The sequence below is a fragment of the Aspergillus terreus genome, genomic scaffold, assembly GCF_000149615.1.
Source record: "Aspergillus terreus NIH2624 scaffold_5 genomic scaffold, whole genome shotgun sequence".
In the NCBI taxonomy this organism is placed as follows: Eukaryota; Fungi; Ascomycota; class Eurotiomycetes; order Eurotiales; family Aspergillaceae; genus Aspergillus; species Aspergillus terreus.
Window position 1 is genome coordinate 478837 of NT_165928.1, and position 15103 is coordinate 493939.

General features: G+C 53.9%; 2 protein-coding genes across 2 annotated transcripts; one reads left to right on the top strand and one right to left on the bottom strand.

Moving 5' to 3' along the window:
- Positions 1–3569: 3569 nt before the first annotated feature.
- ATEG_03735 (uncharacterized protein) lies at positions 3570–6646 on the top strand (the record flags this gene model as incomplete). The annotated part of the gene is made up of 5 exons (XM_001212913.1): positions 3570–3775; positions 3823–4135; positions 4182–4680; positions 4956–5823; positions 5878–6646. The coding sequence occupies 5 exons, from the start codon at positions 3570–3572 to the stop codon at positions 6644–6646; spliced, it is 2655 nt and encodes an 884-aa protein (XP_001212913.1).
- Positions 6647–7232: 586 nt separating this feature from the next.
- Positions 7233–10424, bottom strand: ATEG_03736 (uncharacterized protein; the record flags this gene model as incomplete). Its single annotated transcript, XM_001212914.1, has 4 exons — positions 7233–9106; positions 9156–9382; positions 9430–10114; positions 10169–10424. The coding sequence occupies 4 exons, from the start codon at positions 10422–10424 to the stop codon at positions 7233–7235; spliced, it is 3042 nt and encodes a 1013-aa protein (XP_001212914.1).
- Positions 10425–15103: the final 4679 nt, after the last annotated feature.

Here is a 15103-nt window from a genome sequence, read left to right on the forward strand (position 1 = left end):
GCGCATACAGCTAGACAAGAATTCTATCGGGCTTTGAGAGCAAAAACGAACAGAATCGCAGGCGTGGATGCTAGGCTGTACGTCTTCGCACAGCCTCTTCGTGTATCTCGAACGGGTCTGGGCGCAGGCGGGGCGCAGTTGATCACCCAATTCTTGTCGAGGTTCAATCAGTCCAGCTGATGCCTCAATGTAGGATGAAGAAGTGAAGAGAATGGGAGAAGACAATCAAAGATGCATTATGATTCGGAAAGCAGATGAGCAATGGCCCGGAATATATACAGCTCTCCAGTCAATCTACTGGAGAGGGCGTCTAGCAAAATAGCCACATAGGAACGATTCTTCAGCATTGTCGCGCGCCTCATGAGTCGAGCTCATCCTTCTACCCCTGATTCTGCGCTTCCACGATGTTTACGTCCTCCATAACCCCACTCGTTGCCATGTACAGTCCGTCAGATGAAGAGCGCGCGGTTCTACAATCCATCTACCTCCGTTGCCATTCAGATCAGACCCAGACGCGGGGCCAATCCCAAACGTGTCCCTGCAGATTTAAGCATGGCGAAGACTTAGCATGGAGTAGCCCGCCGGTGGCCGGTATCGGTAAACGCCTATCGACCAAGGTATCCAATCAAACTGCTCGAAAGGGGGATGCTGTCTCATCTACAGTGAGGTTGATGTAGGAACATAAGAGCAGGCGCTTCCTAGCGGCGGTCGTAGAGAGATTGGCGATCTCTCAGGGTCAATACCGACAGAAACTGCGCTGTACAAACACACTAGCTCGACATGATTGATGCAATTGCCAGAAAATGAAACCGCCGTCACTACTCATCCCCTGGCGCTCCATTGTCATCACTAGGACAACCCGCCTCCTCTTGTTGCCAAGAGGCAGTACCATGGCTCTCTGTGATTTAGCGAAGTTTCTTCCCATGTGTCTTCTAAACCTTAGCGCTGTCTGTATAACGCACGTCTCCTACATGATCCAGGCGCCTGATGCTCGAGACTGCCATTGCTCGAGAAGTAAGCGTCATCCGAGAAAGATCTGGCGGACTAGAGATATATCTATACGCTGGACATAAGCTAATTCCCAATACTTCATAACTCACTCACCACATCCCCCCCGACTTCACAGATGGAATGGGATGTCTCCCACACCCTAGACATAGGCCTCGTGGGTTGATGGTATCATGCTCTAAAATTAGTTCCCAATAGCCAAACAGCTCTGACCTTACGCGCTGGGATAAATCCGCTGCAGGGGAACCCATGAGCCCAATCTAAAAACAGAAACAGACCCTTGTTCATGCTAACCGCCAGCAAACAACATCGGAACTGATGCGCTGGGGCAGATGATCGTATGTGGCCGGCCAATGGAGTCTGGTGGTCGTTGAAGGTGATAGAGATGGAAACATGAGGTCTGACCGCCATGCATGGGTGAAGTTCTGTTTGGGGTCGTTGATTGGAAGAGCCCGATGGGGAGGTGCAGGGATGGGGGCTAATAATAACAACCCCCGCGGCTGCAGATCGTGCAGAGCTATTTTTGGATCCCCATCAACCTCACCTCTTCAGTCAAATCTGTCCTCTCTGACCACGACGGATTATATATGCCCGGGAATTTCAGAATCCAGAATCTCATCTCCTATTTTTTGTATTATTTATTTGGTTTCTCTTAATCGCTGACATGATGAATTGTTGCGGATTTGCTTGAGCTTGAGGAAACAACTCTGGCCTCGGGTAATTCGACTATATCCTGCATCAAAAGCTGAAGACAACATGCCCTTGACGAACATAACTTACCTGGCGACACGCCCTTTCTTATCCAATCAAACCACATATTCACCCTTCAGGTGATATCTGCACCTAAATGGGTCTGTTTCATGATCCTTCCACTGCCCAAAAGAGTAGACAGGACCCCCAAGCGATCCGCTAGGAAGCGCCATAGGAAGGCAAAAAATAGAAGTATATGCGGGGACACACTACCACCAGGACTAAAATCAAGATCGTTTCTATTCTTATCATCTACCAGTATGCCGTCGCGCGACATCTGGCCTATCCTTTGTCTCTATTGGATCGTTGAAGGCATTGATAGCCCTACACCTCGTTGTCATCCTTGCCCTACACACTGCAGCTTCTCGTCTTAGCCTGTTCCCTCCGCCGATACGCAGGAGATTTCTCCTCTTTTGAAAGATAATTATAGAACTACGTCTCTTAAACTCCCCCGTCGTCACATTCCCCGCTGCCAAAGCTTTTGTCCCTGATCGATGTCCAATGATTGATGTGATCTGTGTCTGGCGTATTGTACGGTTCCATACATAACCTCCTTTCGTCACCTCTTCATAGTTCAGCTCTCTCTCCTTTCTAAATAAAGATCCTCATTCTGCATGCTCTCATCACTTTCGACGGTTACAATAGCACACGGTTGGCTGCGTTGATATCTTCGCGCGGGTGTTCTATACATAGTTCGTTTCGGCTTTCTATGGGTACTCCTGGCCATGTGTCCCAGCTATCATCTCAGGATGAACCCCAACATCGGCCCCTCATGGGTATTCCTATGCCTGACATATCTAAAGGGGTGACTAGTAAGGCTGCTACTATGCCTCTGTTTGGCTCTCTGTTGCCAGCCTTTTCTTCCATCTTGAGTCTAGGAATGGGAACAAAGCCCGCAGTGGCACATGGGACACCGGTGAGCATATACTGAACTCACTTCCTGTTGGTCTCGATATTTATTTGAGCAGTCTTTGCTCCTGGAGTTGAAGACAAGGTAAGTTTGGAGATATTGCTCCAATGTTGGCTTCTTCGGTTACGGAGCTCTAGCACCTTATAAGACCGTTACCAATTGCCGGGAGATGTATATAAATTCACCCAGTCGTACTGTATCTGAACATGACCCAGTAATTTGCAACAAACTATCGACATCGAATCTTGGAGATGTCTGTTCAATGCATGCGTGTAGTCTTGCCTATCACCATGACCTTGTGCTTTTAAATGCCAAGACCGTTGCGTTCGGCTTCATTATCCTCATCACATGCCAAAGGGTCAACTCCGAAGTGGAAGTTTCGCTAACTCTAGCCTAGAAGAATCTTAGAATCACCCTAATTCTGAAGTGAGACAGAGTTTGTGGGAACATGGCTCTGGTAGTGGTTTGATTGGGTGTGCGGCAGTATAACCCGCAGTCTAGCGATGGATTATTGAATTCCATGGAACTATTTCCTAGGCAGAGATCTCGCACAATATGAGGAGGATACAGAGAATATCTGCACAATAATGCCGTAGAACAACAATAATCAGCAAGTAAGTGTCAAGTAGAGCATAATTATGCATACTTGCCAAGACGCATAACCCAAGGCAACGTCATAGGGCGATAATAATGGACAATCTCGCCAGGGGAGGAGGCCGAGACCCCACGGTAAAGCTTGATGCCGATCCCATCGGATCCCCGCTTCACCTTCCTCCCCTTCCTCCCCTTCCTTCCGCTTCCGCTTTGGCTTTGGCTTTTTGCTTCCAACTTCCTCGTGCCTCCATTCTTCTCCATGACCGTGAGGACCACCCATCTCCCCTCCAGCAATTCTGCCTGAACCATGTCCGAAAGGGCCCTGTCCCAGGGACAGTCTCCGCAAAATGGCGAGGCCGAGAAAAAACATCGCCTGCCCGCATTCCTCGACCATTTCAATGCGCGCGATCTCAAGGTCTTCTTTCGCTGCTGGGTGGCGTTATGGGTGGCTTCGCTGTTAATGTTCATCTCCCCGACGCTGCAGAACATTGGCACTGCAACCTTCTTTGCCGCGTAAGTAGTAGCCTATCACATCTCATGAATGTCTGTTGACTTGACAGCCTCGTCCTGGTGATGCTGCCCCCATCGGGGATTGTCTTCATCTATGTTCTCGGCGCTCTGTCCCTCTTCATCGGCATTTTTCTTGCATGGGCATGGGGTGTCATTGTGATGAAAGCTGCGCAGGCTGCGAGGCCTGCAGCTGACACGCAGGCCCGCCTGGCGTCGCTGCAGCAGACCGCTGCAGCGCAGGCCAATTCGACGGGAGTCCCTGTCGCCAGTATCGCGCAGAAAATGGTCTATGACGGATACATGCTCGACGCGCGAGTGACGTCCGTGACCTACTGTCTCCTCTGTCTCTTCATCTACCTGATGGTATGGCCCTCGTCCCAGCCACACGTCCCCTAGTAACCATCGACAGGCGCGATTACGAGCCAACAATCCAAAATTGGCCTTCACCTCCATCTACGGAATCATCATCACCGATCTCTTCCTTAACTTCACTCCCCTCCTACCCTCTTTCAAAGGGATGCTGCCGCTCTCCTTGGTGAAACCGGCGGCAATTGGTGTCGGTCTCGGCGTCGCGTGTTCCATCCTGTTCTTCCCCCGATCCACCTCGCACGTCGTCCTCGACAGCTTGGAGGACATTGTCGCGCAACTGAAAGCTCCGCTGACCTTCACCGCAACAACCCTGGGACAAAAGGCGCAGCAGCCGGACATGCACCGTCTGCAAAAGATCCGCATCCAAATCTTCGGGGAGTACAAGAAGATGGAGCCAGCGCTTGCCTTCCTCCCGCTCGACTTCTCCGTGGGTTGCTGGGGTGCAGAAGAGGTGATGCAGCTCAAAGAACCCATGCGGAAGACCGTGATGGCCATCGCGACTTTGTTGGGACTTTCACATCAGTCGCATATACGGCGAGGTGCGCACCGAAGACGTCCTCCGCGAATACGCGGATGAAGCAAGCGACGAGGACAAGGACGAAAAGCGCGAACACAGAGTTGGCGCACATCAGCTGTCGCAACTGGGCCGAGTTTCTCGACGGACTGCGCAGTCCCGACGACAGCTCTCGCAGAGTCCATCGAGAGATGATCACGACACTACAAAGCCATCGACGATGTCGAGCATGATATCGTCGCGATGCATCACTGATGACTGCGCGCTGATCTGCACGTCGTGTCGAGCGAGAACAGCTAGGCCAGCGCGGTCAGTCTGCGCTCGAAAACCTCCGCAAGACCCGCGTATCCTTTGTCCGCGACATGACCAACACCCTGGTTGACGAATATATACGGCTCGAAGAGGGCCAAACGGACAGTACCAAAGTCGACAGACTTAGAGGGCTGGTGGTTGGTATGGTTTTCGAGGAGCACATGGCCAACACGGTCGACCAGATCGAAACGCTTCTCGACCGCATCCTCACCATGTACACCACCTCCACACGTGTGCGGCTGTGGTGGCCCACTAGTCTAAAGTACGCGGCGCAATGGTTCTCGAAGAAGAAGACGCCTGCGCCGGACACGGCGCCCGCCACCGACAGCGACCCAGACGACCAGGTTGACGACCTGACCAAAGCCGCGCAGGAGAAACTGCGCATGCGGCGGGCGTACCGTCCCACGCAGCGCAGCACCATCGGCCGCCTCATCCTCGGCACGTACCACTGGTTCACCTCGAACGAAGGCCTCTACGCCCTGCGCATGGTCGTCGTCACCATCGCCCTGGGCATTCCGGGGGTGATCCCGCACACCGCCGGCTTCTACTACCGCGAGAAGGGCCTCTGGGCCCTGATTATGGGACAGACAGGGTTGGTCGTGTACATGGCCGACTTCACATTCGCCGTCATCTCGCGCCTCGTCGGCACCATCGCCGGCGGCGTCCTCGGCCTCCTCGCCTGGTACATCGGCTCCGCCAACGGCCCAGGTAACCCATACGGCCTCGCGGCCATCATGGCCGTGATGCTCATCATCTTCCTCTGGGTGCGGCTCTACCTCCCGCCGAACCTCCTCCAGGGTGGCATCATGGGGGGCGCGACGTTCCTTCTCGTCATCGCCTACAGCTACGACGATACGTGAGTGCCCAGCCTACTTCCCCTTCCCTCCCCAACCAACTAAGCAGCCCACAGACACATCCCGCAATATGGCAACCCCGGCGTCGGCTACACCGTCTTCTGGCGCCGTCTTCTTCTCGTCCTCATCGGCGTCGCCGCCGCTACAATCCTGCAAATTTTCCCACGGCCTCCCTCTGCCGCCCGCCACATCAGCAAAACCCTCTCGCACATGCTCCGCACACTCTCGGACCACTACGCCCTCCTCCTCTCTTGCTGGGGCCGGCCCTCCCGGCGCGACGCACACCTCCTCGCTGAACCGCTCACCCTGCACCTCGCCGAATCCCTCGTCACACTCGACGGCCCAATCGCCCTCCTCCGCTTCGAATTCTCCAGCTCGCGCTTCGACAGCGCCGCCCTCGCGCGTGTCAAGACCCTCACCCACAGCATCAACCGCAACCTCGGCCGCCTCCTACTGCTTTCCGCCGCGCTCCCGCCCCCCCTCCAGGACCGCCTCGCCCGGCAAACCGGGCTGCTCGACCACCGCGCCATCGGCGACGTCATGGCCGTCCTGGCCGTGTGCGAACAGGCCCTCAAGACGGGTGACCCGCCGCCGGAGATCTTGCCTGCGCCGCTGCTCCGCCGCGCAATGGAGTACTGGCATGATCACCCGGTGGATCTGGCGCTGTCGCCGGAGTTGATGCGTGACGAGAGTTATCGGCGGTTTTGTGTCGCGCTGAGTGCGTACCTGAAGTTTTTGGGTGCGATTGATGAACTCGTGCTGGTGGTTAAGGGCGCGCTGGGTGAGGCGCATCTCGTTTCGGAGGAGTTGGTGGATCTTGTCTAGACCGTCTGTCTTGTATATAGGTACATGGATGTTATAATATAGAGAATTCATACATTGACATGTACATCTCGTTCAGTAGACGCCCCCATTCTTGAGCCGGGCGTCAGCGAACTAGTAGTGCAGCGGTACAGTCTTGGGTCCAGAACTAGAGCGAGGGAAGCTCTTAGTTCAGAGTGTCGACTTATACAACATAAGGGGGAATTGACTTGTCTACGTCGACCCCAGATATACTTGTTTCATGCGTCGTTCATAGGAAAGGATACATTCGCTGTAGTTTCAAAGATGATCATAAGATACTCAAGCATAACGCCATCAGACTCAGAGCGATTGTATAACATCAATCAGCATGACTGTCCACTCAGATACCACCCAATCCATTATTCAGTCCAACCACGAAATACAACAAAAGGAATCCGATATATACATCGTATATCCAGGAACAGAACCAAGCCAAACCCGTGGTATCATGCTACACAGTCATGGTCAAAACAAAGTGGTATCATAAACAAAAGACCCAGCCACGAGAGAATTGAAGGAACAAGTCAAAGAGAAAAGTAAAAAAAAAAAAAAAGGTCGTGTCGTGCGTCTATTCTTCAGTTAATGCGTCATCACCAGTTTCCCGCCATTCCTTTGACCGGTCAGTCAGGCGGCGGACGCCCGCAATCCGCTGCGCCCAGTGGGCCTCGGCAGGTGACCGGAAGGTGTAGGCTCGTTGAGATGAAATTACACCGATGGCCTGGAGTACCGCTTTCCGCGAGTCGCGGCTGAAGACGGCAGGATGGTTGATCCACTCCAGGGCCGATTCCAAGTCAGCATCCAATGCGTTGATGGTTTGGCCATCGACCGCAGCGACAGGGGTGATTGTCGCCGTGTCAGAAGCCGCGGACGAGTGGCTTTCCGTGAATGTGGACGATTTCGGGGACGTCGAGATCGGCGTCCCGCCTCGACTACCCGCGTCGCTAGTAGCCGCAGGCTTGGGAGCACCGGGAGGGAGAGGAGGAAGGCTACCCTTACCCAGCCCCTTGAGGATACTGCGGGTCTCCATCAGGAGATGCTGCGCGCGGTCAGGCTGTCCCCGCGTCACCAGCGTCAGAGCCCTGGTCAGCATGTCGGACGTGAGCAGCTCCATACGACGCTGGACAATCGAAGGGTGAGGCGGGATAGGCGGTGTGCCTGGCGGACCAGAATGCTTCGACTTCGAGTTCTGCGGGAGCATGGTAATCGCCAGAAGCGAAGGACGAGGCGAGTGGGTCAGATGGCCGTCACGGAGAAGGTCACCGTACGTCAGATCAGCCTGGATAAGAGGGACTTCCTCGACGCTGACCACCCGCTGCTCATCGCCATCAGATCCACCACCAAGGGCCTCCAAACCGGACACCAGGCTCTCCCAGGGATCCTGTGGCACGCTCTCCTGCGCGGAGTTGTCGGGCTGGATAACAAGCTGGACCAAGATATCGCGCTTGTCTCCAAAACGCAGGTTGCCCAGAGCTGCCTCCGCATCGCGTCCAGTGGCGCGCTTCGTCGTGTGAAGGGCTCCGCTGATTTTAACAAATTTGGCCGGCGAGCCCTCCGGAAGGCGGAGCTTCAATTTGACGTTCTGGTGGGAGGTTGTCTGCAGCGATCCTAAACAGCCAGCGACGCACTCACGAAGCATCATCCAGTCCTTCACATAGAGATAGGAACCCTTCGTCCGGGTGGAAAGCTCAATCATCGTATCCGGCTTATGGGTCAGTCCGAGACCGAAAGAGTGGATGCTGACTTTGGCGGCTTCGGCACGAGAGACGACAAAGTCCACGCTATCCGGGTCAGAGGTGGAAGAATCGCTGATCAAGAGTATGGTAGAGAGGGGGTTCGATGATTTTCTCTGCATCAGCAGATCCATGGCCACGTTGGCGCCTTCCACCACATCGGCACGGAGGCTCTTGTGGCCCACAGGCCGGATGGAGTTGAGAATCTTCGGCCATCCTCCCCACGACTTGGTGGTCATACCCACAAGAGGAACACCACCACCACTGGAGCCAAAAGTAACAAGCCCCATTCGGTCACGGGGTCCGAGGTTGTTCACAAGGAACTTGAGGGCGTCGCGCAGGAGTGTAATTTTCAGGCCCTGCATGGAAGAGGATACCGGAATGACCACCACGATGTCAAGAGGAATATGAAGGGAGGTAGTGGATAAGGTGTCTCCGCCCGCATTGGTGTAGTCGGTGATGGCGGTGTTGTTGGAACGTGCTGCGCCATAGGACGAGTTCAGGGATGCCTGTCGTCTGATCTTACTTGCGCGGTAATCCTCCTCCTCTCCCGAGTTGTCCAGATCGAAGTCCGGGTTGCGAGACGGGGTGTCGAGCTGGTGGAGATCGAGGAGGGCGCGGCGCCAAATCTCCAGCTGGTTACGGCTCTGGAAGCGAAGGAAGAAACAAGGGAGTTCGCTGACGGACAAATTCAATGTGAGGATAGGTTCGTCTATTCAAGTCAGCATTATATTCTCCGTAGTCTGGAACGTGTTCAATACCTGTGGCAGCGTCGATACTCCGGAGGTGTTTCTTGATCAGAATCGAACCCTTGAGCGTGCACCGCGTCCGAGGTTTGGGCAATTGATCATCATACTGGTGCCGGTCATTGATCCGCTTCTCCTTGACGCAGATTAACATCTCCCCGAAGAGATAACATTCCAGTTCCTGCCATGATTCACGGTCCTTGCCGACGCGCATGTGGCCATGCAGACGAAGCTTTCCGAACCTGCATAAAGTTAGGGACGAAGGCGGATGTGGGTCTGCGCCGCATACCTTTGGAATTCCAGGCCATGCCAATTGTCAACTCGGTTTCGCAATTCCTCCGCAACCTCGTCCAACACTTCCTGGGGTTCGTACGGAATTGATGAGGCGGTTCGAGATTCATGCGCACTGTTATAAACCTTTGGTGTGTACGGTTCATCGTGCGGCTGGGATGCGCCGGCAGTACTATTGTGCAAGTCATCTGTATCGGGGCGCCAGCCTTCTGGAACTTCTACCGTGACCAGGCACGTCAATGCTTGCTGCTGACGGGACCGGTTCATGGTGGGGAATTCGCTGCGGATGGTGACGGTAGGTGCGGGGATCGGGTTCTTCATGGAGCCGCGAGGGCTCAGGTCAGACTCCATGGCCTGGAGGTCGTAGTCATGTCGCCGTCCGTTCGCCGGGTTATTGGGATCGTGGTAATCACCAGAGGAACCGGCGGCACTGCCATTTCGGGAGTGTTGCTGGCGGGATCCTACGGTCAGACGCTCGATGCGTTCGCGTTGACTGGTCGTGTCTCTGCTGTCTCGTCGGCTGTAGAGATCCCTACTGTCGCGGTTGTTGTACGGTCGACTTCCAGCATCACTTGGAGGGCGTCCACGGTTCGGAGCAGGCTCCCACGGAGTCGGAGTGGTGAGCCCACTCCGCTGGGTGGCCGCATCACTGGCGACTGAGCGCACAATATTGCTCAATTTTTCTGTGCGCCGATCAGTCCGCTGGTCCGTCGGCTGCGCGCCGGACGAGAACTTACCCAAGTCGAGCACATTGCCTCCCCGACTGGTATCCAGTCCGAGCGGCGCATCACAGGTAGGGCAATATTGGCCCTCGAATTCACGGATGAACTCGTAGAAACAGGCTTCATGGGAGACGTGAGTGCAAGAGAATTGGAGGACACGCTCCCCGCGCAGGGTGTGTTCGAGCGGTTCTTCACAGACAGCGCATTCGCTGCCGACGAACGTCCTCTCCCTTCGACTACGAGTGCGGTCGACGTCCATCAAGCCTGCCATTGGCCTACCGGACCGGGAATTGAAGGAGGCACGAGATGGGTTGTTCTGCTGCCAACCTGCCGTGGATGGATCAGGATATATAGAATTGCTGGTTACGGTGGACGGGGCGCGAGACCGCGATGTGTCCGTGTAACCAGAGACACTGCTTTCTGGACGATTCAATGACCGGAAAGACCGAAGCGGCGAACGAGCGGGGGAGTCTGATCGACCGAAATCTGCAGGTGACGACGAATTTGTCCGTCAGTGATGGAGGGGGACAAGAGAGAGAAAAGAGCCGGGATCGCAGGCGACACCAATAAGAAGAACGAAGGAGCGCGGTGGTGTGGCGGGAGTGCAGGCAGAGAGAGCGAGGTGATTCGTGTTCTTTGGCCGCCCCGTGGCGTATCCGGAGTATACTACCTTGATCGGGGATAGACGGGGAAATAGACGGAGGACGTCTGCAGAACACGACACCAGAGGATGGACAGGAGGGAAGAGGTGGAGTGTGGAGGATGATAGAAAGGAGAGACGAGGGGTGAGGAAGAGAGACAGCGCACGAACGACGAGAGAGAAGAAGAAGAAGAGGAAGAAGAAGTAAGAAAGGACCGAACAGGAAGAAGCTTGTGATCAGGAGGTGGTGAGGAGAGTCCAGAACAATAGTACGATTATTATTATGATGACGATAATAATAATAATCTCAGAGCCGGACCACCGCCTCTGTCAGAGGGATAAATAATAGAATAATAATAATAATTTCACGGGAGAAAAATAAAAATAAAATATAACGAAAAAAAAGAAAAAGTATAAAAATCCAGGTAAAAATCCAGGCGCAAGGACAAAAAAACACACCAACACTAGTACGAGACACTATACTTACCAAGCGGAGACTTTTTCTTAGAGCGTCCAAAGAAGCCACTGGCGGACCGATGGAATCCTGAATCGCTACTCCCAGACTTGGAATCCGATCTGGAAGCTGGCCGATGTTTCCACATGGGCCACGAATTGAGGCGTTTCTGAAGAGGCCAGGAAGAAGAGAGATCAACACGACGACGGGCGAGAGGAGGGGAAGGGCTTCCTTTTAGGGGAGCCAAGTGGGGGAGGAGTTGACGATAGTCGACCAGTGGTGGGGAGGAAAGGGGCGGGAATAAGAGGTTATGCAGGGCTGGAAAGTCCAAAAATGAAGGAATTGAAGGACCAGGGGGGAATGGAGAAAGAGTGAGAGAGGAGAAGAGCGAGAGGGAGAACGAGAGAGACAGAAACCAGAGGAAAGGAGAGAAAGTTCGTTGGAGATATGAATAATTTACGACGGCGTATGGCCTGGTGCAGCAGAGCCGTTGATAGTCTGTAAGGTATTCTTACAGTACCCTTTCTATGGCGCTCACTGGGTAGAGGTACCTGGGCGATACCTGGGGCGTACATCCGTGGTACGGGACTGATGGCCACTATAGGCAGACTAAAGATTGGCAGTGGAGTCCGTCAGTCCGGCCCATGGATGAATGGCCCTAATGGCTCCGGATGTGGGGCTCATTCAGGGACTGAGAGACTCCCCTGAATGAATGTTGAACATATTGTATGTGCTGGATATCAGGACGGCTCTTGATCATACCATACATAAAAGGAATATTATTCTGATATTCTTCGGAATATACTGAGGAAACCCCGTACAGACAATCCTTGGATGTACTCCGTATGCCGAATCTGCACGGGTTTTGAGTTGGGACAGATCTAGTCTCTCGGCTCCCCTTACAGATGCCGCCCGCCAAACAGCTTTCATAATCCGCTGCCCCAAGGTTAAGGTAACGTACGTCGCCATGTCGGGTAGGGTACTAGGTAGGCCGTCCCCCAGCATCAGCGGAGAACTGCAGCGCCGCCCTTCCGGCCAGTCGGGCACTTCTGATGTCCCCTGATGTGTCCATTCCATCTATCACCAACATCTCTCCCCAGACGGCGGTTCGGAGATTTGGATTCCTCAGCCACGCCACAGCCGCACATGCCGTCATTGCTGTGACCAGACTATTGACGGTTGGTGATACCGAATCAGCACGGAGTTCGGAGTGTAAAGTGAATAATCTCACCCTCGCAAACTCACTCCTCAGCACAACCCCCATCTGGCTCCGTGATAGCCTTTCATCCCGTCTACTGAATCGTATGCATCTGAGAATTCCCACTCGGGCACCACTGGTCGTCCCGATAGGCCCTCAGCTCTTGCACAATCCAGCAAGGATTGACCTTTTGACCGGTAGCCGACCGTCGATCCCCGAGCGTTTTCTGTCAGTGATTATGACGACGATGGATCTGGTTTCTCCCGCAATCCAGGCATAAAAGGCACTAGGAATAACTAATGACGGAGATGCCATCGCAATTTCTCGTCGGGTAGCTGGAAGTAAGGATCGTCGACTATCCGTGGGACGTGGAGGAGAGGTGCGTACGTAAGCGGGCCAGTGGCAGCGCTGCAATATCAACGGATGGAAACGTCGGAATCTCCACCGACCAAGGGAAGATTTCCCATCGAATGACTTGCTCCCTCCGGTCTAGTCAAAAGCACTATGATCCGCCGGGCGGGAAGTCGGTCCTCGTCGTCTCCATCCGCGAGAACGATTAATATAATATGTTATGGATGTATCGCGATTCTCATCAATCTATCGCTCTGACCAGACCCAACCGCCCGTCCGACGGAACCACTGCAAGTCCAAAGATTCGGAAGCGACGATGTCTTTGGGACCGTGGAGAAAGTGACCCATACTATCGGTTCGACAGTCTCGTCCCCCCACGACGCTGAAGGGTTGCACTCAACTGGAACGGCGCTGTCCTTCCGCCGCTAGCGTCGCCCTAGTCACGAGAATCCGGCGTGAGACCGTGTGTAAAGTACCGTACAGCCCATTACCTCCTCCACTGTGTCTGAGGCCGAGGATGGGCGACTGCACTATCTTGAGTCAAGCCCGGACCGCCATATCAGCCATCGTCTTCCGGCCTAGGATGAAACACTCCAGGATCGCAACCCCGACCATGACACTTGTATGGTGTTTTGAATGTCTTTTGGGTGGTATCGCTGGGCATTGGGTTGATCAGTTGTTCTACCATGGTGGTGGGGTGGAATCTCCCGCTGGACCTAAAGTTTATATTTCCTAAGATATGGACTTCGGGTAGATACCGAAGAACAGCTTACGAAGTGCATCAGATTATCGAGAATACAGTTTGGAGACGGGAAATAAGTACATATAATTGGTGTGCAGGATAGATATACCTACTCCGAGTAAGAGCTAAGGTCTACTCCGTCGTTACAAACCCATATACGGGCAGCTTGCTCCAACTATTCACCATCCACAAGACGTAAGGATTGACTCTACCATTTTGACTGTGCACCTGTCAACGCCTGCAGAAAGTACAGAAACCCCTTGGTCAACTCTATATTCCATCCTCGCTGCAGTTCCCCGGCCACCAGCAAGACCCTCTGTCCAACCATGGAACGTCCAGTGGCAAGGGATGATCGTGTGGTGAGTCTAAACAGCGATAAGAAGTCCCGTTCCATGGATAGCGAACCAGGTGACTCTCCTCCCCGGGTGACTAACAGCCAACACCAGCCTGGACTCGATCTGTGAAGAAACATGAATTCAACCTAGTGTCATGGACTGACCATCAGTTCGAACACACCCCGGGTGCAACTAAGTTCACTCTCAGACATCGTTCGTCCCGTGATCACGCACACGTACCTCCTGTCTGACCGTGGACCGCGCTGCAGACGCCTCGGATGCCTCAACCCGCTGCCATCGAACTGGGTCCGGACCCATGATCCGGGGCCTCCTGGTGGCTGTTTCGCTACATGTCAACGGCTATCCAGGTCTAGTTCCTCGATCACCCCTCCGAATCAGACTAAGACTGGGGTCCTGTGCTGAATGATCCACCGTCGGTCAATCTTCCACAAAACAGGCATTCAACGACCCAACTAAGATTGCGACAGACGTATCAGTGCTTTGGTCGGGGAAATGGGGAGTGATGCCCGCCGACTGATGCCATATTGAGCGACTGTCCTGGCAATAAGGTCCATCTGAAACAGTCGTGAGACCCTTAGCTTATTCGGGGAGGCGGAGACAACACTAGCCTGGTCTAACAGTCGACGACCATGCCACCTCTTCCACCATGGATTGCCTGAGATCTGGAACTATGACATCAAGTCTCGGTGTCTCCTGGAGCGAGATACCGGGTCAAACCACTCGCGTTTCGGGCGGTGATGCTCGTGTGCGACTCGTCGAATGCCCCATGTGTACGGAGTACGATGTATGTATTTGTGACATGTACTGCGTAGAGCAAACTGCACGCAATGACGCCTTCACAGTTTCAGTATGTTTGCTTTATGCAATGTACTTTCCTTCGGTGATGTCCGCCGACCGTCTGCACGCCTTGAAGAGGTAGAATGCTGTGCCATGATTCGATGTGGTCGACTTGAGCGGACGCATTGGCCATCTGCGATGCAAGGCAAGTGCACGTCCGCAGTGCATGGGATCTTCCGTAGATAAGTCGACCTGCTCGGGGTTTGACTGATCTGATATATCACCTTCGGGTGATCTGAGAGCGACGCGATCAATCGAGTACTTATGAACGTTCGGTTCCTTGGATAGGACTGAGAAGTTTATCGCTAATAGTTCATGCTTGGATGCAATATCAACACACGATGGCGACGCCCTCGGCGATAACTTGCCTCT